We start from the raw sequence: 24,346 nt of genomic DNA, 5'->3' as shown, positions 1-24,346 counted from the left end.
ATATTGCCCTTCGCATAGGCAGTTGTTCTCTTTCCAATCCCATTTTATGAAACATATCATTGATTGGACTTTTCCTGTCGGTGGTATTATGCGTTTTCGGAAAAAAACTGTTTTTTATTTGGACACTCTCCGGTTTTCTGTACATTGATTCTATTACGTCAATGTCTCCATGGTAATTACTTGTCCCCACGACTTGCAGGAACTTGAGCGAAGGCCTCCGTTGGTCACGTGGTCGCTTGTGTGCGCTACAAGCACCCTTGCCTTACACACATCCACGTTTAGACGGTAAGAGACAGCTGCTAAACTAAACTCTGCAAGGATGAATCGGGAAGCGGCAGAGGAATTCTATCGTGAACTGTTGGCCTGGTTTCGGATAATGAATTTCACCGATTCAGAAATCAAAGAGCGCATGGCACCGTTCATGTCCACCTTGCCGCTTCCTACAACCACCGACAACTCACCTCAATCCATGGAGTTGCCGAGAATTGACCAGATCATACTAGCATCCACGTTCGTCATCAGCATGGCGCTATCGATTGTCGGCAACGCCGTTGTTTTATGTGTCTTACTGGGTCGAGGTAAACGAACGGATCTGACAAATTTCCTTGTCAACTTAGCCGTGGCTGATCTCACCATGGCTATATTCTGCATGCCGTTCACTTTCCCTATTCTAATGCTTGGCCACTGGATATTCGGTTCCGCCATGTGTTACATCGTCATCTTTCTGCAGCACGTAAGTTTCATGATTGAACTTTTGCTTATAACATGCGACTTTTCCGTGTTTTCTATTGGTCTGACCGATCATCAGAGTTATCTAATTCTTCACAAACAAGTTGTCATTTCTTCCAAAATGATATATCAGAGATTTTATCTACATGAATCCCAGTGCTCGATATTATCGAAAGCGGTATAAGAGCTTGATAATTTTAATCTCTGATTCTATATTTGGCTATTTATAAATAAGTATTAACCCTTAATAAGTATTTAACACTCAAAGATTAGTTGTACTTGAAATAATTTCCACCGTTTCTATTAATCTGTTTACTCTTGCATTTAAAGATGGTTGTATCGGAAATATAAAAACGCGTGATTTTATTGTCACGGGTACATTTTTAAGACTTAAAAAGGAACAAGCTTACCAGAAGCATCAAACATACATATGCCGGATATAGAAATAATGTTAATTTATTTTCAAAATTGACTAACTTAGGTCACATTAAAGAGAATTCTAACGTTTGCAAATGCACAACATCGAAAAAGTGTTGAAATTAATCTGTCTTTTAAAAAATTAATTTGGATTTTACTGTCACCCTGATTCGTGACGAGGTCTAATAACACACAACACGTGGTGTGTCTCAGCGAGATACAGATCCTCGCCTTCGTTTTCACTCGAAATCCTTTAGCTCGATGTTGCCAGTAGCGATGACTCGGAGTGTAGATCTACTCAGCAAGCATATCTCTTCAAGGAACCTCTCTCAAATAGTAGCTTTACAAATAACTGTACAGCCAGCGAGCATGAACATGACATTAGCTATGACGTACAACACGCATTCATCTACGTATACACTCACAATAATGGATCAAGACGCTGCCACGGTGTATGCTTTTGAATTCCAACGGGGAAGGTAATTAAAGTAAGTAAAAAAGTATAGGAAATGTAAAAGCTCTCCAAGTTTGGGATGTAATGGAAAATTTTATAAGATTGGAAGCCATCTTTGAAGACGACCATGATCACTATTTACTGTCGACGACATAGTTAAAGTTACCAAGCGTAATGTTAACTCCAAACCCTTCAACCCTTCAGGGTTGCAATGAAGGCCTGGGTATGTTAACTCCAAACCCTTCAACCCTTCAGGGTTGCAATGAAGGCATGGGTATGTTTAATCTTCTACCTTAGGTACGTATACATAGACCTTGGGCGAAGTGATTTAAGGCGGAATGGATCTTGCCGACACATATTCGGAGTCTCCAACTTTTACAATTCTTTTCTGATCTACCACTTGTGGGGCTTCATTTTAAAGCTCTTGGTGTAAGAAAATTAGTTTTTCGAAAATCGAAAATTTAATTTTCCTTCATAGAGTTAACACAGGGACGGCGACCATTTTGAATTTCAAATATCGGCAAATTTTGGGTAATTTATTTCTCTAGTACCAGAATTTGCACGGTGACCCCCGATTTTTATTATTGATTTTGAAAGACAATTGTTGAAATATTCATCGAGAAAAGTTTGAGCAAAAGCTAAAGTCTTTTACCTTCGAGGCGCATACTACTCTAATGGCATTTGCCATATTGTTCTTTCAAATTTCTAAGTGTTTACTATTATCGCGCTTGGAGTGTGTTTCCATAGCTGAAGTGAATTGCAATCATAAATCAATATGTAATGAATCAATTTGAAAGTACAAAATGTATTAAAGAATGAAATTTTCGCTGGAGGCATGCGCAGTCTAGCAGACGAAGTTATCCTGAATTGTGGTTTCTGTTGTTATGCCACAGTAGGCAGTAGACACGTTTCATCGCTTGTTTTGTTCTACTTCTAATGATTAGTGCAGAAGTTGAAAGAAGCCAAAGCGCGTCAAAATTACGAAGAAATGAAACAGAGCCGTCAACAAGGAAATATACTGTGTATGGTTTGCCGTCTGACACAAAATGGCATGAATTGCAAGCTTGATCTACTACGATCAAGAATTAACGCTATTGAAACGAGTTGCATGAACCCAAAATGGCCATTTGAAAAAGACCAAATGAACGACACCGAAGAAAAGACAGTCAGATGATCCGGAAACCTTTCCGTCGAGATACATCGCCATATATGGGCCGGAGGCTTTGAAACGCAATAAACACAAATGACAAATGACACTGTCGCCATGTTTACAAAGTTAAAAGATCGAGATGATATATTAGCAAAAGCTATTAAACAGAAATACATGGGTATCATCGTAAATGGAGCACTTCTCGAAAAGAATCCGGACAATTCACAACGCAGTATCAGATTAGTAGTGTACAGTTATGTCTCTGTATGGCTTAACTTCCTTTAGTTTGTGTCGTCTAAATTGTACATGGACCAGAGGCATTCAATGCAGTACGTAACTCATTATGGTCATTCAAAGAAAAGATTGAAAAATACGCAGGCATTGCCGATTTGGCGGCATTTAGCACTTAATTACCGTTCCGCATGAGTTGATGTGGATGGATAACATTGAAATGACTTTGATTGTTCAGCCTTTTGATGAACGGAGGCATATTGGAGAAAAAAAAAACTGGTGCAGATTGATTATATATCAAAGGAGCATTGTTGAAAATGGGTACATGGTAATTCATTTCAATTAAGAATATAATTACCATATTTCAATCAAAGAATCAACATTAATCCGTTTTTATTACATACTTCCGGCAACATAGAATTCTACGGTAGTCAGTGTCTGACATTAAATGGTAACTATTAAATCTCCACTTGGCTAGTAATTTTATTCATTCAAAGAAGCATGCAACAGAATAGAGGAAAATAATAAGAAATTTTTGTTGGATTTATGATTTTCTCCAAGTGCAGATGATAGTATTTAAAACATTAAACATTTAAAACATTACTCGAAATAATTCTACGTTTACACTTTATACCATTTTCGGGATATCGTATAATTATGGCTAAGTATAGTTTGATGGCAATTAATATCGCCATTTTATATTTACTTTCCCACACCATTATTCTGATGTATTCTGATATGTCAAACTGTAAAGATACCGTCAAAAATCGCGTGTGAGTGGCTTCCTTCAATCATTTCTACGCATAAACCGATGGTTACTTGCTGTTGGTCGGGAAACTAAACTGTGACGTTTATAGTCAGATATTGAGACGACTGGACATGTTCACAATGATACATCAAAGAACTCGTCAGCGGAATACCAATTCTTGAGTTGAGAAAGCTGTTGCTGAATAAAATCTCCTTTGTTCAAGATTACTGTGACAAAATCTTCAAAGACAGCGAATAGAAAATATTGTACACTGATCAGAAATAACACGGTTTCTAAACCACTGTGAACGTCGCCCTAATACGATTTTTCACTCTAATTCTTCCCAGACAATTCGTTTTGATATCAGCTCATGAAGCGTCCAAGCCTTATTTCAAAAACACACAAAAATGACCCTCTTCAAACACGGAAGCAGCAAAAACAAGGTTCTTGTATCATTATTTAAAAAGAGCTAAAGTCCATCAAACCAAATAATGTTTTACTCGAAATTGTCCAGAGGCAATCAAATAGAATTTTACCCTGAAGTAAGAACATCGCTGATTGTTACACATACCGTTCATCCATCACACTGTAAACCTATTTCAGAACAATTGCAACCAATTGCATTTTAGTGTATCGAAAAGAACAACAGTAAAGTTTATGTGCTACAACAGTAAAATCGATCTGGTCAACGATTTTTAATTACATTTTATGAGGAAAGACTGTATCACAAAACACTGTCAGGTGCAATTATCAGCTAGGCGGTAAAAGAGGAATCAACTCCGTTTGGAATAGTTGAAGCATTATCTAGCAGGAGATCAGACGCCGGTTCCGGTGTTTGTGAATCGGGTTGTGTTGTTTTGACTTAGTTTGACCTCCTGCTAAACAATGTTTCTACTTTTGCAGACGGAGTTGATCCTCTATTACCGCCTAGCTGATAACTGCACCTGACTGTGTTAGATGATAAAGTCTTTCCTCGTGAAATGTAATTAAAAAGAATCGTTGAGCACATCGATTTTAGTGTTGTACCACATCGATTTTAGTGTTGTACCACATCGATTTTACTGTTCTTCTTATCACTTTTTCGATAGACTTAAATGCAATTGGCTGTAGTAAAGTTTCAGTGAAACCATAATGTAATCGTAAACAAAATCGAAATATATGGCAATGCAATTCAGGGACTCTGACAATGCATGCCGGATCATGTTGACCACATGTCCTTATGACATGTCAGTATTTCTGATACTCCAAATGATCAACTCATACAAACTGCAAAGCACTGGCAGGTATCCACAACTAAGACGTTCTCTTGAGGAGAAATATCATTAGAAACAAAACATCGTTTCAAGAGCGAAGAAATTTACGATAAAACAGCATTCACAAAGAGACAAAAGCTGTTAAGTAAGTAATTATTTTGTAGGATTACATCTCGCAAACCTCCGATATGCACACACTTAACAAAACAGATTCGTTCAAAACCACAAGCCTACAACTCGAACTTTTCGCAGAGTGGTTCATTAACTTTTGATATTGTTTTTTTTAAACAAATTTTGTTATTTGATTTACGGAGTATAATCCAGGCCAATATATTCAATACATTGTCTACAACATGCTATATTATCATTGACCCATTAATTCAAGTCCGGATTGAAATTCAGCAAGCAACAATAAAATGGGTAATTAAACAAATATTAACAAGTATATTTTGAACACACTAGATGGTTAAACAAAGTGCATTTTACAAACAAAAGTATACAGATAATTGAGTTTTAATGTGGAAACTCAAATAGCTTATTGTTTTGTGTTATTACATTAGCTTTTAGTGCTATTGAACGCAACTATTTTGACTAGCTTTTGTGATAGCTTTCAGTATTTTCATGATGTTCTGAACGATATAACTCAAATCAAACCAAATGAAATTCGATAACATAAACATTAAGTTCTAATGCCAGAAGGATGTGGTTTAGTCAGAGACTTCCAGAAACCAAACGTTTTACCATTTATATCATATAATTGTAAGTCGGATAGGTAGAAGTGAGCGGACTGAACAAAATGCAATGGAAAGGCAGTTCAACCTTATTTTTGACAGACGTCGCATTGTTTGACAGACATTGGATTGGAATGCATCTTATCCTTTGATTTCATTTGGCTAACTTTACTCTGTAAAAATAGTAACGCGATTGGAACTAATTGGATATTGGGTAATTGGATTAACTTATTTTTCAAATTTCTCAAAAGCTTTCATATTCATATAGCTTTGTGTTGTAATATTACAAATTACTCATAAAAACATGTGTGCAACATAAAAAGAAAAGCAGATGAGTATATTTTTTCAGATTAAAACGACCTAACTTCACCATCCAATTATCCCAATTTAGTTCCAATCGTGTTTAATAGAGGTTAATTGAAGCGAGGCGAGAATAAGGCAAGGATCATGACGATATCTTCTCCTTTTACCATGAACTTGTTTTCCTCCAGTCTTCTTACTTTTCCCTTTTCTGTGAATTTGCTTTTCATGAGATTTCACTGTTATGATAACTCTTTCAAAAACATCTCTAATAATATCCCCTATAAGAGATAGCGTAGTTTAGTAATTCTTGTATTTACTGCTTTTCCTTGGATATTTATTTTTTACAATGAATCGGTATTCAGATTGTACTCGAGCAATATTTGTGTAATTAAATGCAAGATATCCTATAGGTCCGAATGTGATCAAAGCTAATATGCAAATTATTTTCATTTTAAAATGTTACGCAGATTTCTTTCATGAAATAAAAACGTAGCTACACTTTCTCTTTTCATTAAAATTCATATTGCCGCTGATAAGAAACAAACTGCATTCTATATTTACCTGGTAAGGTTCAGCTGTGAATTTCAGATTGCTAATATGTACGAAGAACTTGAGAGTCCATTGTGGCCAGTGACATTTTGATACTACTTGTCTTTCGCCGCGTCCGATGATTTGTCGCCATTATCGTTCATCCACTTCAAAGGTTGACAAAACACACTCTTTGGAAAGTACCGTATGCTAAAAGGATTAGGTTTGGAAAAAAGTAAGAAGCAACATGGCATGGTATAGCTGTCCTCTCTCTCTCTCTCTCTCTCTCTCTCTCTCTCTCTCTCTCTCTCTCTCTCTCTCTCTCTCTCTCTCTCTCTCTCGTTTTAGAGGAGATATTGCTTTTGTGCATGACATCCAAGACATTCATCATCTTAATACACTGTGACACTTATTTGACTTATCTTTACTTCGATGTGTTCTGCTGCTGTGAAATTCATCTAGTAGTATATTTCATATTTATCCAAGGGTTTTCCATCTCTGAGTCTTTGTATGTGAGGAACTACGTCAAGGTTCATTACTTCCGATTTTGGATGCTTGACATTGTTGGATCCAAAGTCTTAACTTGTTCAAACTTAAGTTTAAAACATTTCTCATTTGAAATGCGCCTGTAATGTAAATTTCGGTTTTCGCAGGTACTTTATTGAATCAGCAAGTATGGCTGATATAATGGTGGTAATTAATAATTCTAAATAGCATCTAACCTTGCAACCTAAACCATACAAAAGTTGATGAGATCACTTGTTTTGTCACCTTGGATTAATCTTTATTAATATTTGAAAATTACAAGTTTTAATTATAATTGCCTTTGTAGAGAATTTAGCCGACGTTAGACAGGTTTACTGATTTTCGTGTATTGTACATCAAAATTAAATTTGTTTAGGCTCTCCAATTCAAGAGGTGTGTCTAATGACGTCATAATTATATCAGGGTCTCATCAATATGATGACATTTTGCAGCTGTAAGTTACGCAGACGACAAGTAAAATCTATAGGCTATTTCGTTTTGTTTAAGATGCAATTTGTTTATCGATCATCGATTCTGTCATGGAGTCCACGGAGAGATACCTTCTCCGCTACACATTGCTCTAGTTTTCAACTGCCCTTGTTCTCCACTGAAGCACACGCCAATTATAAAAAAATCGTTCAGTGAAAATTTCTTAGCCTGAAATAAGTTCTACATGTGGAAATGGCCGATGCACGATATCTTAGAGAAGGATGTGAAAGGCTATTGTATACGACACAAACGTTAGCGTGCTGTATTCAATTTTCTAAAAATAGATTACTCTACATCCAATATTGAAAAAGTGAATTCGTCCCTGCATGCCTGTATAAGGAAACGAAACCGCGATGGGGGTTACATTAGAATCGGTCGTTGTCCACTTCAAAAAAAAAAACAGATTTAAAACACAATAAACAGTGGAGGATGTCAATTTTAATGATGCTTACAGCTTTCATATGAAAGTATTCGAAATATTACTAACTCTAGCTGAACTCTAGCTGTTGTCGAGCGATTTTGTCATGGTGCTCAGTGACGAAGCATTGAGTTAGAAAGTACGATTACCAATTTAAGTGGTTTTCCCACTCATAGATTCGAAATGAACCGAAGCTGATTCGTGACACTTCATACATGTATCTCATGTAAAATTGAAGTAAACACTTGGCGACAAAAGGGCAGAAACTCTCCCGGTTTCATTTTTTGTCAAAAAGTTCTCAGGCATTTAATTTGTGCTGAGCATTTGCGACTTTATTTTGGGTGATTTTATGTGAACTTTAATATTTTCATTTAAAATACTGCTCCGTGAATATGAACATAAAATTTGTTTCCGTTTGCCTCGTGATCGTGTTCAACTGCATGCAGGATTCAGATTTGCATCTTGAAAGTGTGATAACAAGGTGACTAGATCCTTATACACGTAAACTTATGTTCAAAAAATAATTATAACTGACTGAGTGCCAAATTACAGAGTTTATAAACAGCTTTTGTGGGCCTTGCATTAATATTAGGTTTTTATCTAAATATCTTCATCCTTAATATCATATTCTTGCGCAGGCGTTCATCCAGCCTCAAGAGAAAAGTGATTATAAAAAGGACTGGATCAGCTCCTCATGTAATTTAATGATGTCTTTTAAGAACCGCGCTTTAGTCACGATTGTGGGCCTTGCGAACTTGAACGATCTTGCTTTCTGGTTTGCGTCAGAACCATAGTGCTTTATCGTGTATGCAATGCCAAGTGCCATATATGACTATATGTGGTATGCTATTTTTGATCGGATTGAATATTTCAGTCATCTTAATTTAAGGTCGCAAATGCCCCGTCTAATTTGTTAAAATTGGCCATTGTTGGTATACACAATATATCTACCAAGTGTCATAGGAAGGATAATCTATGTGAACATCTTCTTTCGAGGTCAGTTTCAGATATTTCAAATTGTGAATAAAAAAAACTCATCAGAAATTTACATTGTTTCTCCGTTTCAAGTGATGGGGAACCTGCCATCATTGTCTGTACAATAATCAGTTAAGGTAGATCGGGCCTCGGGGGCAGATATTCGGACCCTCAAACTTTGACAATTCTTTACTGATCTATCACTTGTGGGGGTTCATTTTAATGCTCTTGGCGTAAGAAAAGATTTCACTGTCTTAGTTTTTCGAAAATCGAAAACATTATTTCTCTCCATAGAGTTAATACTGGGATGGCGGCCATTTTGAATTTCAGATATCGGTAAATCTTGAGTAATTTGTGTCTCTAGTAACAAAATTTGCGCGGTGACCCCGATTTTTATTCTTGATTTTGAAAGAGAATTATGGTTGAAATATTCCTTTAGGAAAGTTTGAGCAAAGTTTAAGTCTTTCACTTTCGAAGCGCATACAACCTTAAGTCTCGATTGATGTCCTAAAGCTTTGTCTGACTATGTCCTTTAAGAATGTCCTGAATATTGTTTACCATGAATGGTGTTATTTTTGAAAATGTATTTACTCCCACTCTTGCGTTTCGGTATCTCGAAGTGCTTTAAGAAGAGCTCTGCGTTTGAATCCGTCTCAGAACCTTCAGACGGGCACGGTGAGTGATAGAAGGTCAATTAAGCCATTCAGATAGTTGAATAATCGGCGGCAAAACGGGGATACTGTTTTTGACAAGGAGTTGTCGCAATATGTCTTACTGTGGAACGTTGCTATTGAACAAAACAAACCTTATTTACCGATAGCAAAACACTTAGCGTTATCCTCAAGATCATTGTTTTCGTTATTACGTACATCGTTCGGCAAATCGAAACACAAGTTCTAATTACATTTTCACCTTTTTCGTCATTGAAGAATATTATGTGATTGCCTGGCCATACCTCCCTTTGGAGACATATGAAATGCCACTGTGCTGTGATGGATTATATATAGAGGTAATTGTAGATGTAAGTGTTGCGTTTCTACATAGCTGTGTAAACAGAAAACATTGAGTCATTTTTGTATTACTTCTATACTCTTGCTGTTGTAAGTGAAGGCTACAGATCAATCATAGACAAAATTCAATTTCATTTTTCGAATTCATAGAGTACAGCATTCCAGCGTTTCTCACCCTGAACTTCACAGTAACAATTCCAAACACCCTTAAGGCTATAAATATTTGATCCAAAGAAGTCATGACAATATTAACTTCTGTTTTGTATCTTTTTGTGCGGTTCTACGATATCTCCCGAGATGCTATCATGCAAAGGTCTACTGTCATAAACCTAACGTCCACGATGTACATGGTCATTTACACCACCGAAAAGAATAGCTCACTTTAAGCATATTTATATACAAACAACTTTGTACTCATTTTGAAAGAAGTACATTTGGTATGGTAGATTTGATATTCAATTTTTAATTCTGCAATTTCATTCTTGGCGAATTAGGAGTTTTGGTTTAGCGTAAAATTTCATATTCAATAGTTTGTTGTCATTGACAATTTGTTTCAAAAAACAACGATGTCATCAATTTAGTGAGCAAATAATGAATTTACCAGCAGGTTCTTTCTTATAGATCGATCAATCCATGTATCTGAGGATTGATCATCGGGTCAGTATTTTAGCTGCTTCGTGAATTCAAAAAGTTCATTTCAAAGTGACTTTGACAACAGACTGTCGACTGTCCCTTGTGCCCTTTTTGTCTCTTACTGGTGTAGTCTCTGGCACATACGACGGTGTGGGGAATCGCCAGCGCGTAAAGCGTAGCGCCGAAGGCGCGAGCTGGGTATTCTGAGAGCAGCAACGAGCAATGCATGCTTTCGCTTGCAATTCCCCCACCGTCGTATGTGCGAGAGACAACACCAATAAGATACAGAAAAGGCACAAGGGACTGTTGTCAGTCTATTTGACAACCAACCAAATGTATTCCGTTCATTAATATAACTGTAACGGCTGCATCGACTAAAATGGAATAGCATACATTTTCTTATTACTTGTGTAGGGAGGATTTATTGCAGGGGATAAGCTATATCTTCCTGTGACTTTTCCTTTTGTTTAAATGGGAATGATGAACTGCAGGTTCAAGTCAAAGTCTGATAAATTGTTAAAATCCGAATGGTCTTTCGTAAAAGACGTGACGCTGTTACTCTTTGGCGACATTAAGTCGCTTCAATTTTGACTTCCATTAAACTATTTCATCAATCAGAAGCCAGTGGCTATCTGACTTATATCATTTGCGTCGCAGCGTTTTTCTCAACTATGTATAAAATCATTTCAATGGTAATCCCTGTGGTAGTGCTACAGAGATTATTCACTTTGACGTCCTCTTTGCTATTTTTACGTAATACCTACACTTGTTACCTTGCCAGTGAGCCCCAGAAACCATAAACGAAACCATAAAATGACGTGTTATCTTTGAAGACTTTGAGCCACTACCCTGTTTCTGTATACCAACGTCTTCTTGTTAGTTATTACCCGAAGGGAGACGGTGACCGGTAACGGTAACTATGGTTACCGCCTACACACTTTAGGAAGGCTGTTGAGGATCAGTGTCTAAGGTAACCTTCAAGGTTAAGTACCTCGGTGAGTGTGAGAAGAGAAGTGAAAATGATTGTCGTCCGTTGACAACCAAAAGTGGGTCATGCCTTACGGTTTATATCTCTTTATCACTTAGCATAACGCTATCTGAGGCATATGTTCAAGACGTGGTATATTAACCATCCCCTGATTAAGAATTATATATATTATATATATATATATATATATATATATATATATATATATATATATATATATATAGAGAGAGAGAGAGAGAGAGAGAGAGAGAGAGAGAGAGAGAGAGATCAGTGAATCCTAAATCGTACTTAAAGTTACGACCTACTTATACCGAATCTTCTGAACACCGACCTCTGAAAGGTGGTTCGAGAAAATGATGGTAATGATAAGGAAATTTTTGTAGGAAACATGAATCACTTCAAGTATCTGCCAATTAAGTTCCTTGTATCTTACATTCGTCAGACAGATTAGCTTAACTACTGAAGCGCTACCTCGTATAACTAGGCTTACAATATCTCATATAAATTTATACGCAGCAGCGCTACTCTAGTAAAGCTAATATTTCCGATGAATGCAAGATGCGTGAAGCTTAAGTAACAGACGGTCCAAAGAGAAATGGCGACTTTGAGATTGAGATTGTCCCTAAGTAATTCCTGCTGAATATTTGGAAGACGTACTGTTAATCACATCGAATCATCTGATTTTCAAATAAGCCTGTACACAAATAATTGCGATCTTTTAACCGCAGATATGTGATAGAAAACATTTCTAAAATATATTATTCGTATCTTTAACAATGTGGACAATACGCTTTTTTATTTTGCCACAAAATCAATATGTTCACTAAGTTTCTGATTGCGAGGGTAAAACAAAGAAACATGTTGACATGCACGAATACAGGACAGAACAATAATTGATAAAAACGACAAAAAAGTACCCAAAACTGAATCATGCATACTTGTAATTCTACAAGTAAATGTTTTCATAATAATTTATAATTTATCTTGAAGTCATGCAGCTGGCGGACACAGATTCGAACTTCGAGATCTAGCAAAGATGATAATTCATTTGTGATATCGGATTAAATAAAATAGGTCAGGAAAGATAACATTAAAAATTAATTTAGGCTTGCAAATTATAAGTAAACTAAATGTATAAAACAAATCTAAAGATACGGTTCAAAAGAGTTTTCAACCGGTGAACGGAGCAAGATTTGTCTTAACGCCGTCATCTTGTTTGATCAACTGTGTCGGATGAGGCAGAAGTCACGTTATGGTAGTCTCTATATAGCTCTGGAACGGCGTGAGAAATTTTGATTCAGTTTGGCAGCAGTGAAGATATAAGATTGTATAGACGCTTTCTGCAATTCGTAATCATTGCCCTGTACTGTAAAATTCAATAGGTAAACGCATAGAGTGGCAACGGGTATTGTTTAAGGCGTGAAGCGGTTACGTAACCCATCCATGTTCGCCTCGCCTCAGGTTGCTCTCGCCTCTCTTTTCCGAAGAGTGCCGACCATGAATCCTTCGGTAATTTTCGGATTTTCGCCAATTGTTAAGCGAAAATATGTTCGGCAAAGTTTGTGTTGTTGTTGTCGTGTGGTGCTGAGCAGAATTGACGTGCTGGCGAAAACGGGAGTGTTTTGAGCTTCAGGAAAATGAGTTTTACCGTTTTAAAAATTCCTCTCATATTTTTATGAATATATAATGAGTGTGTTTGAACCAAATTTGAAAGTCTTTTATCGATACTGTCTGGTTTTACTCAATGGTTTACGGTCAGTCATACCCTCTTTTACACGTGCGTCAAGAAAGGACATGTTTATGAAACTGCTGGCGTGTTATGTTTTGATTGGCGTGAAGCAGTATTTCTGGCCTGAGAGCTCACAAAGTAACTACGGTTGCTACGCGACTGGCAGTACGATGCCATCTCGTCGTATTTTTCGCATAATCTCGTGTAATTATCAACCACAAACAAAGCCTCCAAAAAGTTTAACACCTTTGGAGCTCATTTTAATATAAAAGCCAATAGTCTACCGAGACGACCATGGAACAAAATGCATGCAAGCGTTGCGACTCTGTCTATGTTTCTCTGTGGTAAAAGTCAGTAAGGAATTGTGTCCAAACGGAAAACGTTAAACAGATTATCATGTAAAAAAATGCATCTCATTAAATTAGAGTTCAGATGTAATAACGATTAAAAGAAACTTCATATTATATTTATCAACAATAATAGGAAATGATAGGTATAGATCAACGTCGCAAAGAAGATATGCTCTTTCGTTTAACTTCTGTCACCATCCCTTCTTGCTGTGCATCGGTGTTCGTCACTCCAGCGGGTACAAAGTATTGGGATCCTATTTTTTGTTATATAGATAGACGTGCGCAGTACATTCAATTTAAAACGTATAGTTCCCAATATTAGTCTTTTCATGGATTAGTCTAATCGTTAATCACACGAGTTGGGAATATCCTCAGTGTTTGCACAAGTTTAAGCAATATACTGGAAATAAAACTAATAATGAAGGAACATGAGAATTCAATTTCTATGCTTACGAAGGAACGCGTGCGTTGAATAGGACAACTCTGTACAGAAAAGATGAAGGTATAACCACTGCCGATAACTTTTGACCTACATTGAAAAGTTTTGATCTTACCATACTGTATGTCAGTATCCTCAATTCCTGTCCTTTGGTTTTCTAGTCAAGAATTTAACACATTTGATCATACAAATGGAATAAATATTTGAACCCTTCATGCACATGTAATAAAAAAATCTAGTAATTACTGAGTACTCTGTTTAATACAGAGCGATGTTCGTCTATCTTAACAATTAATCAAGACGTGTTCGCGCGATTTAAAAACAAAAAATTCCCCTGAGATAAAAGCCTTATTTTGGTGGACAATAATGTGTCGAAAAGTATTCTGGGAAATGTGGGTGATCCTGCACATGTTACCTTTCTCATTCAACATATTTCACTGTTGTCTGGGTGCATGTATTACTTAGCCGATTAACAACTTTCCTGGCAAGTCTATAGGGCTCGTCTCGGCAGAACTGTCTACAAGCGGAGTTGAAGTGACGAGTTCGATTACGCTTTTGCTGACGTAAGCCAATTCCCAAACGCAAGCTGAATGTGTTAAAAGGACCAGGGAGTTGTTTACAATACAGTCAGGATATGAAGCAAAGGAAAACTAGTGTGATTTCGTTTTTTATCGTCAAATGTATCACAACACAGTAAATAAGACACATTAAAAGTATGGGATTCCGTATTCTTTTTGGTTAAATATATTTCAGGTGGTTTACTGTGCAGTAAACAGACTACCTCCCTCAATAGTAGGGATCTTGAATCTCTGAAAAGGCTGCAATCTTGTCTCCTTGTGCTTCTCTTCTTGCTCTTCTCTCACCAAGGAGAAATGGTCGTAAGGATAAGTGGATAAGTGGTATGTAGTAAGTAGTGTATTAAAGGCCTCAAGTGAAGAACCACACTTACGTATGCATACAGAGACCGTCTGAGTTACCTCTCCCAGTGGACACACTCGCAAGTGAACTCGGCAAAGAAGGCCTATTTTATGGGCCTGCTACTTTTTGACATAATTTTTCAGTCAGTTGCTTTAGTTTATGATGTTTCCGAAACAATTCCGTGAAGATGAGTGTTATTTTGAGCAGAACTGAGCAAATATTTGGATGACCTAGACTTGCTCCAAGTCTGTGGGCATATAAATATCAAAACAGAGCAAATTGAAGGAATAAATTTCAGCAGACTGTCGCGTTAGTGATAGGCTGTTGCGTAGATCGTGGGGTGAATGCGATGGCCCACAGAGTCACAAGGCCAGCCAGTAACTGCTGCTTGGAAAAGCCAAGTGACCGGGGTCATTCTTGGGATGACCTATAGCCCGCTGATGTATTAAAGTTAGCAACGATAACCACCCTATACGAACTTCATTGGTAAACTGCATGGTGTCACTCACAATTAGATTATGCCTATTGCGTGTACTCGTGCTCGGCGGGAATGTTGAAAGGAATCGAGGCTCACCAAAGCTGTGCTCAGAGACACAGGAGGCAGCAACGAAAGAAGACTTGACAGGTATTCTGGAAGAAAACTAAATTTGTTGATTTATGATGCTCGAGCCATAAATGTCAAACTAGGTGGCCCGCTAACTAGAATGAACGAAAAAGAATCTGCAGACCTGAACAGAGACAAATTAATTCACTGGAAGAGAAACAGAAACGTCTCTGCGATATCTATGACTCTGTATAACAACTGAAACGAGAAGATGAGACGTTATGTAGAGATGAAGAAGATTTACAAAACAGAAGTCGAAGAAACAACCTTGTATTCTACGGAATAAGACAGGACCACCCAAACAAAACATGGGAAGAGCAAGAGAAAAAAGATTGACTGGAAAATGAACTTGATATAGCAGAAGTCATTGAATTTGAAAAAGGCCAACGACTCAAGAATCGAGCCCTGAGTTTCCCCTAAGTTTCCAAGCCCCCATCGTAACCGAAAAATAATTTATCGCCTATTTTAGAACGTAACCTTTGACTTCATTACCATAAGTATACACGCATTATTGACATCATCTCTTATGGCTATACCACTTGTAAAGTGATGCCAAAAATCAAAGTATACCTTGGAAATTATTGGGATCTGACGGTCAATGCCAAAACCATGGGTGCGATCATACAAGTAATCAACCACAATTGTTTTAGCATTATTGTGTTGAGTTGAAACGCTACGTGTATAAAAAGCTTGTCATGTTTTCGAAATTTTTGAACAGATGTTACCTTATAGGAATATAAAACAGATGGAGAAAGACTTTTGAAAAAACTTAAGAGAAAGTAATCTAAACTATCAAGTATGTATTTGCAAACATCTGAATGAAGCATTTTGTAAAGGCCCTGATGACTTTTAGTCGGTTCTTAAAAATTGTAAAGAAGAGTAAATTATTAGTAATGAAATTGATATTCAAGATTGGTAAAATCGATCGGTACCAATGGTAGAATGTATCATATTTCACACTCTATTTACAGGGGTGTTAAAGCATGTGTAAGGGCTGAAACGGTACACTTCAGATTATTTTAACCACCAACAGGTGTACGGCAAGGTTGTACATTAAGTCCTTTATAAATGTTTCCTTTCTTCATCGAAAAACTGAATTGTACGTTTTTTCAAATCCAAACATATGGGCATTCAATTATCAAAGGATTTTTGACTTATTTGCACTGTTATATGCAGATGACACTGTCATTTTTTCAGATTTATCGGAAATTTACAATTTTCTATAAATATATTGAAAAAATTTTGTGAAACGTGGAGAAAGGGTGACCTCAGCCCAAGATAATGGTGTTCTTTAAAGATGGGAGACGAGCAAAGGCAGAAAAATGGAATTTTTTATGGCACTGTTATAGAAGTCGTAACACATTATAAGAATTTAGGTTTAGTATTCTCACCAAGAAACACGTCCAAAAGCTGTATTTGACTCTGTGATTTTATCAATTTAAGTTATGACACAAAATATTGGGCATTCGATAATTTGACATGATTGAAAAGGTTCAAAGAAAATGGTGTAGACACTTGCCTTTTGTATCAAAAAGTACTTCTAATTATGCCGTCACGTCATTGGAGAATACGTGTTATTCTTTCATACAGGATCTAACTATTAGAAATGTCACGTGACAGACCACATAGCCAGGCTTACAATATGTTGTACCATTTAAACAACCTTAGTAGACACACTTTGGGCATTATCCGTCAAAACATTCTCATTTCATACGGGTTTGGCCGTGCTGGGATCTTTCAAGCAGTTGGCAATGAGAAGGTGTTTCTGACATATCTTACCTCTAGAGTGACAGATGTCTGCATGCAAGTATGGCCTACGAACGTTACTGTCAAACCGAAGATACGTACCTTCAAGAGTTTGATAGCAGTCAGAAAAAAATTATCCTATTTGGCTGTCACTGCAAATATATTCAAGCATTTGCTAGATTGAGATGCTTTCGTTACTCTATTGCAATCAAGGAAATTCATGGCGACATTAAGGCACTGACCGCAATCATAGACTGTGTCGTATTAGCAAGTCACGGGATATCGAGGATAAAATTATTAATTTTCTTCTAATAAGTCCACTTTACGCAAATTTGAGTAACGAATATATACGTATACCATCTAAGATTGTTATTGACTCGAACTATAATCACTAAAAAAGACTTTCGATCCATCAGACTCAGAAATACAAACAAAGCTGCGCAAATTTGTTCATAAAGCAATAGCACTGAGGAACACAACACTTGGGAATTTTTCTTATCTATATTTTAGGGATAAATGGTAGTGTACAGTATCATATTACTCATTACCAAGCTCTTGTGGCAATTCAGTGCATTTTTTAATGATTAGGATGGGAACATTTTTATAATGTGTTGCCCAATACCAAATACTGGTCATTTCAACATACCTGTAAATAGCATAGATATCATATCAGACTACCGGCAAAGTCGTCAGTATTTACTCCAGCAATCACACACGTGGGATGGGGATGTCATGATTTTGGTAAATGTTTGTAAGAGGGAATGGGGTTAGTTATTTAGACAGCGTCATGAAAGCAATTTGTCGGCCCAACCCCTGTCCTTTACTGAAAGATAAACAAACCAATATGTACATTTATTCCAGAATACAAAACAAACCAACAAAAAAACCAAAAAAAATCTATTTCAAAGTTTCCCATAGCACTTGTGGAAACTTATTAAGGAAATTTTGTTGAAATAGGGAGTAGATGTTGCATAACGGTTAACCCTAGCCATAGTCACAAAAGATAAGTTGCGAAGACTGATAAAATGAAGGTATTGCATACTTAATCGCCATAACATATTATTCAGGCTTGGGAATTTAACAACCAGTACTGTAATGACAGGCATCGTCAGGCATTTTTAAGGTTTTCTAGTATGCCAGGAAATTTTGAGAGGGCGAACTCATTTTTTCTGATTCCTTACAAAAACGACGATCAGTCTTATTTATGTTTCATGTTCAAACGTGGAAAGTTAATTTTTGATTATTGGATAACAGTAAATTTAAATACACCATCCGTTGAATACACGATGCAATTTTCACTTTCAATGACTGTTGTTTTTGTCAACCAGTTTCTCTCAAAGTTTCTGCAAAGTTTCGTCTCTGCCTTGATAGTGTACGCTTTCTCAACACGTTCTATCATAATCTTTTGGATATTCCAGAGTGCCATTTTGTAGTTTTAACCTTTCATATAATTCCCTATAGCTTTCTAAGCATTCTCTTGGTGAAAAAGAAGGAAAACAAATATTGTCTGGAAACGTATGCCACTCAGTTTTCTTACCTAATGAAAACGTTGTAGAATCGTCTTTACAGAATACAAGACGGCTCTGACATGTTTTACTTTCATAGAAAAATACGATATGTGTATCGATTTAATATGTCAAAGTTCGACTCTAAGGTCGTGATTGCGAAGACAAACTAAAAGCAATTACAAAAATCGTGATCGAAACTTCTTTCGGAATGGTACAATCGATGATTAACCAAATTTTCAGAGCATGGATACTTGCCAATTATCAGATCTTCAACTTCAATGGTTATCTCCCACGTGTGATTGATGTGAACTATAGGGAGATGTGGGAGCAACGTGAAGGATCAAATATAATTCGGTTAAAAATCCAGACGTAAATCACACCAGACCCTTTGTAATTACACGCCTTTGGTGCTCATGCATCGCTGTGGTTGGCAGCCAGGATGAGATTCTTAAAGAAGTCAAAAGGTTAATTACGTTGGAGGGCGAAAACGACCGAATTGTACCGCAGAGCACGGATTTAGAAAAATATGTCGGGCGAAAGAGAATGATGTAATATAGCAGTTTGTTACACGCGTACGGTTGTCTCAACGTTATAGAGTTCCTCTTTGCCAAGGAGAAAAAACTCAACTCCTTAAAGCTGATATTTGTGTAACTTGACCATTCTCAAATATTCGAAAACTCAGGAGATCACTGATAAGATTGACCTACAGTATACATAATGCCTGGGTGGTAAATTGCCTGCTTGAATTTAAAATGATAGGAAAGAGAATTCTTCTTGGTACGCAGGTTTGTGCTCTGTCTGTCACAACTTGTTATTATGACGGCACAGGGCTGTAACAGTGCCGTGTACAAGATACATGTTTCAAGTAGTCTGTTTATTGCTATCCTATACACTGCCTATGACCATCAGGCAGATCTTTACAAGACGTCGACACTTTTCCAATGCTCTGTCTACGACCATCGGAAGATTTGTATAAGACGTCGAAAAACACGATGATATGTAATATACACCAAGTTAAAAATATGCAAATATTAGGAAGGAAAATTGTAAGATTTTGATACAAACACAAATTTCAAAATAACAATCATGCTTTCTTTAATGGTAAAATCCTTCTAAGTCGTTCTTAGTCAAGGGACGCCTTCACTGCTTTTAGTACTTTTTATTAACACAAAGAGTTGAGGGCTAGCGGGTATGCTTTGTGAAGCAACAATAAACTGTAGATAAGCCTATGTAATGGGAGATGATATGTACAAAGCGAATACGAAAAAAATGGCACAGGCAGGTAAAATCATCCCAGGAATGTATTGAAATAAAACGCCTCTCGACAGGATTGTAAACATATCCTGTCGAGCTTACTGCTTAGGACCCTGTTAAAGACGTGCCCCGGTTTCGAACTGCAGATTTCCAAATGCGGTCAACCGTTGTCATTTCAGCGGTATCGTCAAATTTCATGGCGGCCTTTAGCTTGACACACCCTTCGTAGCCATATCAACACATGTTTTTTTTCTTAAACGAAATGTGAAGAAGCTTTAACGTTGCGTAGTGTATTCTTGTTTCCATGGCTACAGTTGTGTGATCATTAAACTGACATTGACTTAAACCTCAAAACCGGCCGTTTCAGGATGTGTTTCCATAAAGTAATTTTCTCGCAGATGCTCAAATAGCAGCTAGCCCACTGATTTCAGCAGTTTTATTAACAAAGTGTCGGTCTCTTACAAAGCGTCTCCCAAGTCAAGATGAACTTTAACAAGCCGCATGCAGTGAACACCTCGCAATTTCAATATTCGAGTACATGTCTCAATAAAAAAAACCCTGACGTTGTGACGTCAAGTCCTTATCATGAAAATGCGAACATGGTACACAGGACAGACTTAGAAATAAATTGTTGTCATTAGGTAATATGCGCCTCGAAAGTGAACGACTCAACATTTGGCACAAACTTTCCTCAATGAAACTTTCGACCAAAACAAGAAAAAAAATTAGGGATCATCGTGCAAAATTTTGCACTAAAAAGACAAATTACCTAAGATTTCCCGGTATTTGAAATTCAAAATGGCCGCCATCCCTGTGTTAACTCTACGTGGAAAAATAAAATTTTCGATATTTGGAAAACTAAGACGGTGAAAACTTTTCTTTCATCAAGAGCTTTAGAATGAGCCCCAACAAGTGGTAGATCAGAAGAGAATTGATTAAATTTGAAAGCCCGAATTTCTGTCCCCGAGACGCGCTCTATCTTAAGATTTCTCTGCGCGCTTGACGAAATTCGTTTGGCATCAATGGAAAGCCGTCAATTCTAGTTGTAGACTACCGGTGATCGGTTCAGTTTTCTGGAGGCCACTTTCGACATTGTAGCAATATTTCGTCTTGAGGAGTTTACTATGGATTTTTGAACGATACTGAAGGCAAAGAACAACTGGAAAATTGAATTAACTTATGACTTTTTGTTCATACATTACCAAGGAAACTCGTCTGTGTAAATCAACGACACCAATGACATCGATTATATGAACATTTGAATATGAAGCAAATTACGTGAAATTCGAATGCTTTTATTCTCAATATTTATGTACCCCAGGAGAAAAAAGACTATTTTCAGAAAAACAAATTTAAAACAGGATGTGAAAGGAATATATTCATGGACTTGCGACAGATTAAGTGCAGTTGCCGGCAGAAATTTCCGAATTTGTAAATAAGATAAGTTTGATTAAAGCTACTATGGTAAAGAAAGCCCAAACAAGGATAACCATTATAAAAAACTGATAAAATCTTGAGTTGAAATATAAGCTGTTGATGAGAAGCGTGACTCAATCTCTACGAATGTAGAGATTGAGTTCATAGGTAAGTTAGCGATGGGTTTTATTGGACAACTGACGCTGAAGTGTGAATAATGACAACATCAAATTCAACAGCAAAGTACACCAGGATGTGACGTCGCTTGCTTCCAGTACTCGATAGGGATAGTATTGAGATTATACTTCAGACCTGACTCAGCTCAGGGAAGATGCTTGATTTTGGACTTGCGACGGATTAAGTGTATAGTTGCAGGCAGAAATTTCTGATTTTTTAAATAAGATAGCGTTGAATAAAGCTACTTTGGTGAAGAAAGCCCAAACAAGGATGATCACCATAGAAACTGCTAAAATTTTGAGTTGAAATATAAGCTGTTGATGAGAAGCCTGACTTTAAGACGATGTAGAGATTAAGTCCATGGGTAAGTTAAAGATGGATTTTATTGGACAACTGACCCTCATGAGTGAATAGTGACAACATCAAATTCAACGGCAAAGTACACCAGGATATGTGAAGTCTCTTGCTTCCAGTACTCGACAGGTACTGTGATTCAACTTTAGACCTGATTCTGCTCATACCGCGTACCGCGGGCTGATAACCAGTCGATTTCTAAAAATTCTGACCAGAAGCGTTTGTGTGCAAATGCAGCACACAACGTCGCGGAGATTGATGGCATCAACTGCGAGAAATATATTGTTTTGAATATAATACAAATTTTAGAGTTGAATTGAAAGCTTTCCAAATTTGGTCTTCAACTGCGATTTGAAAAAATCCCTCTTAGCCAGTTACTTTTTCCTTTCTCCCACTCCCACTGGGGACCTTCCGCCAACACATCCTCCATAACAATAGCTCCAGACGGTCTCCCCCAAACCTATGGTTTGGCTATCACCATCGAAAAACCCAAGATAAAACTGAATCCTAATTCTTCCGTTAGGTTTTACAAAATTGTCCTTCGAACAGAAGAATGAAATTTCTCCGCACGATGATGATAATATATTCCCGTTCGTCCTTTTCCCACCCAACCGACACGACGAAATATATTACTCGCCCGCCCGCCCTCAAAGTACCCTTAGAATTCCTATCATACTACCATGGGGAGGGCTTTGTTAGTTGCCTCCGTGTCACCCTCTTTGAGGCACTTGCGTTTAAGTACAGATACAACTCGTCCAGTAATCTGATTGAAGTCAAACTCCATTCAGTTTACGCGAAAGATTCAGAGAAACAATTCCACAAGTTTTCTTTCGTCTAAACCATGCATGTTTGTTATTCGTTATCGTTTCTGTCACAGTCTTGGAAGAAACACAACTCACGGTTAAAATAAAAGTTAAGGTCTAGTAAACGATGGATGATTATAGTTAAATCCATTATTGTCTCTATATTGTTTTTAATTATCATGTTAATATTGAAATGGCTTTTTTCTTAAAATTACACATGTATAGCATCCACGTAGATGAATAGAACTGAATTTCTACAGCCAAGTGTAAGTTTACATTGGACTTCCATCATGACTAGCAAACTACACAAATCAGACAATGATGTAGCATCCATGTGTCCCTAGTGGTTAACATTTCCTATGATAAGCGTTGCTTGTTGTGAAAGAAAAGGTGCACAATCATCAGAGAATCGGATATACTAATCGCTTGATCGATGAGTGTCCTTAAACTTTGATTGAGATATGGTATAAGATAATACAGTTTCATAATTATGCTGCTGTGCATGGATTGTCTTTGAGATCCAGAATTGAATTTCATTTTGAATATTAGATGACCGACGAGTACCCTTCGAGGTGCACACCTATAAATGACCAAATATCCCTAAACTTGGGATAACCGTAAATTTATTTTACTGTATACACTGCCATGTAAAATCGATAAATAGTAAGCTAGCGTTCAGATTACCTTTGACGGATCACAAACAAAATATGCATTTTAGTAAAGATTCCCCTTCCATAAACATTTCTCCTGATCCCCCGTATCAGTCTGAATATTACTTCACTAAGTTGTCATTAACGGAAGCCATATAATCCTCGCTCAACTACACATAATCACCAAATTTAAACACTAAAATGATCATTTTTTCGTATGTTTCTGGCACTAGGTTGAATTCGCAGAGCTTTGTCGGGGAAATACATCAATTGAGGGTCGTTCACACACATTTCACTCAGTTCGGCATCACGTTGTATCAGAGATAAGCAAGGAATGGTCTGATCGTACTGAATACACAACTGCATTGTATGATGGCAATTAGTGATCAGATCAAATTTCTATTACGTTCACTTCTCATCGTAATGAGTATCATAGGTCACTCGAGGTATAAGTAATCGTGTCCATTGGGATCATTAGCTTTGTTTGAAAACTCCTTCAGAAATGTTTTGCCCTTTGCAAAGAAAGTATAGTTACAATGTCACAGTCTTTAGTGACCATCTGAGGTACAGTATCTTGGCTTCTATATATGATGTACCCCTTTTGGAAGACTGCAATGACATTCACATCCAAAACTCTGTCAAAACCATAAAATCTATTCAGAGACCGACACAAACATGGAAATATTCACAGTTTTCTCATATTTTAGTATATTATATCTCTCTCAGGGTTCCGTGCCTTCCACATTTCGTGATAATAGCTTCTCAGCTGATATCCTGCATCATTGGAACAGCTAATGCAGTCAATCATGAGAAAAA

General features: G+C 37.0%; 1 protein-coding gene across 1 annotated transcript in view; it reads left to right on the top strand.

Moving 5' to 3' along the window:
• The first annotated feature begins 268 nt into the window (after positions 1-268).
• Positions 269-24,346, top strand: part of LOC139122642 (substance-P receptor-like) — a 43,780-nt gene continuing 19,702 nt past the window's right edge. The window contains exon 1 of the mRNA XM_070688225.1: positions 269-733. Coding sequence (XP_070544326.1) covers positions 320-733 — 414 coding nt within the window. The 5' untranslated portion in view covers positions 269-319. The remainder of the gene's footprint in view (positions 734-24,346) is intronic.

Source organism: Ptychodera flava, chromosome 22 (assembly GCF_041260155.1).
Source record: "Ptychodera flava strain L36383 chromosome 22, AS_Pfla_20210202, whole genome shotgun sequence".
Lineage (NCBI taxonomy): Eukaryota > Metazoa > Hemichordata > Enteropneusta > Ptychoderidae > Ptychodera > Ptychodera flava.
Note: the sequence above shows the minus strand (reverse complement) of the source record. Positions and strands in the feature narration are given on the sequence as shown.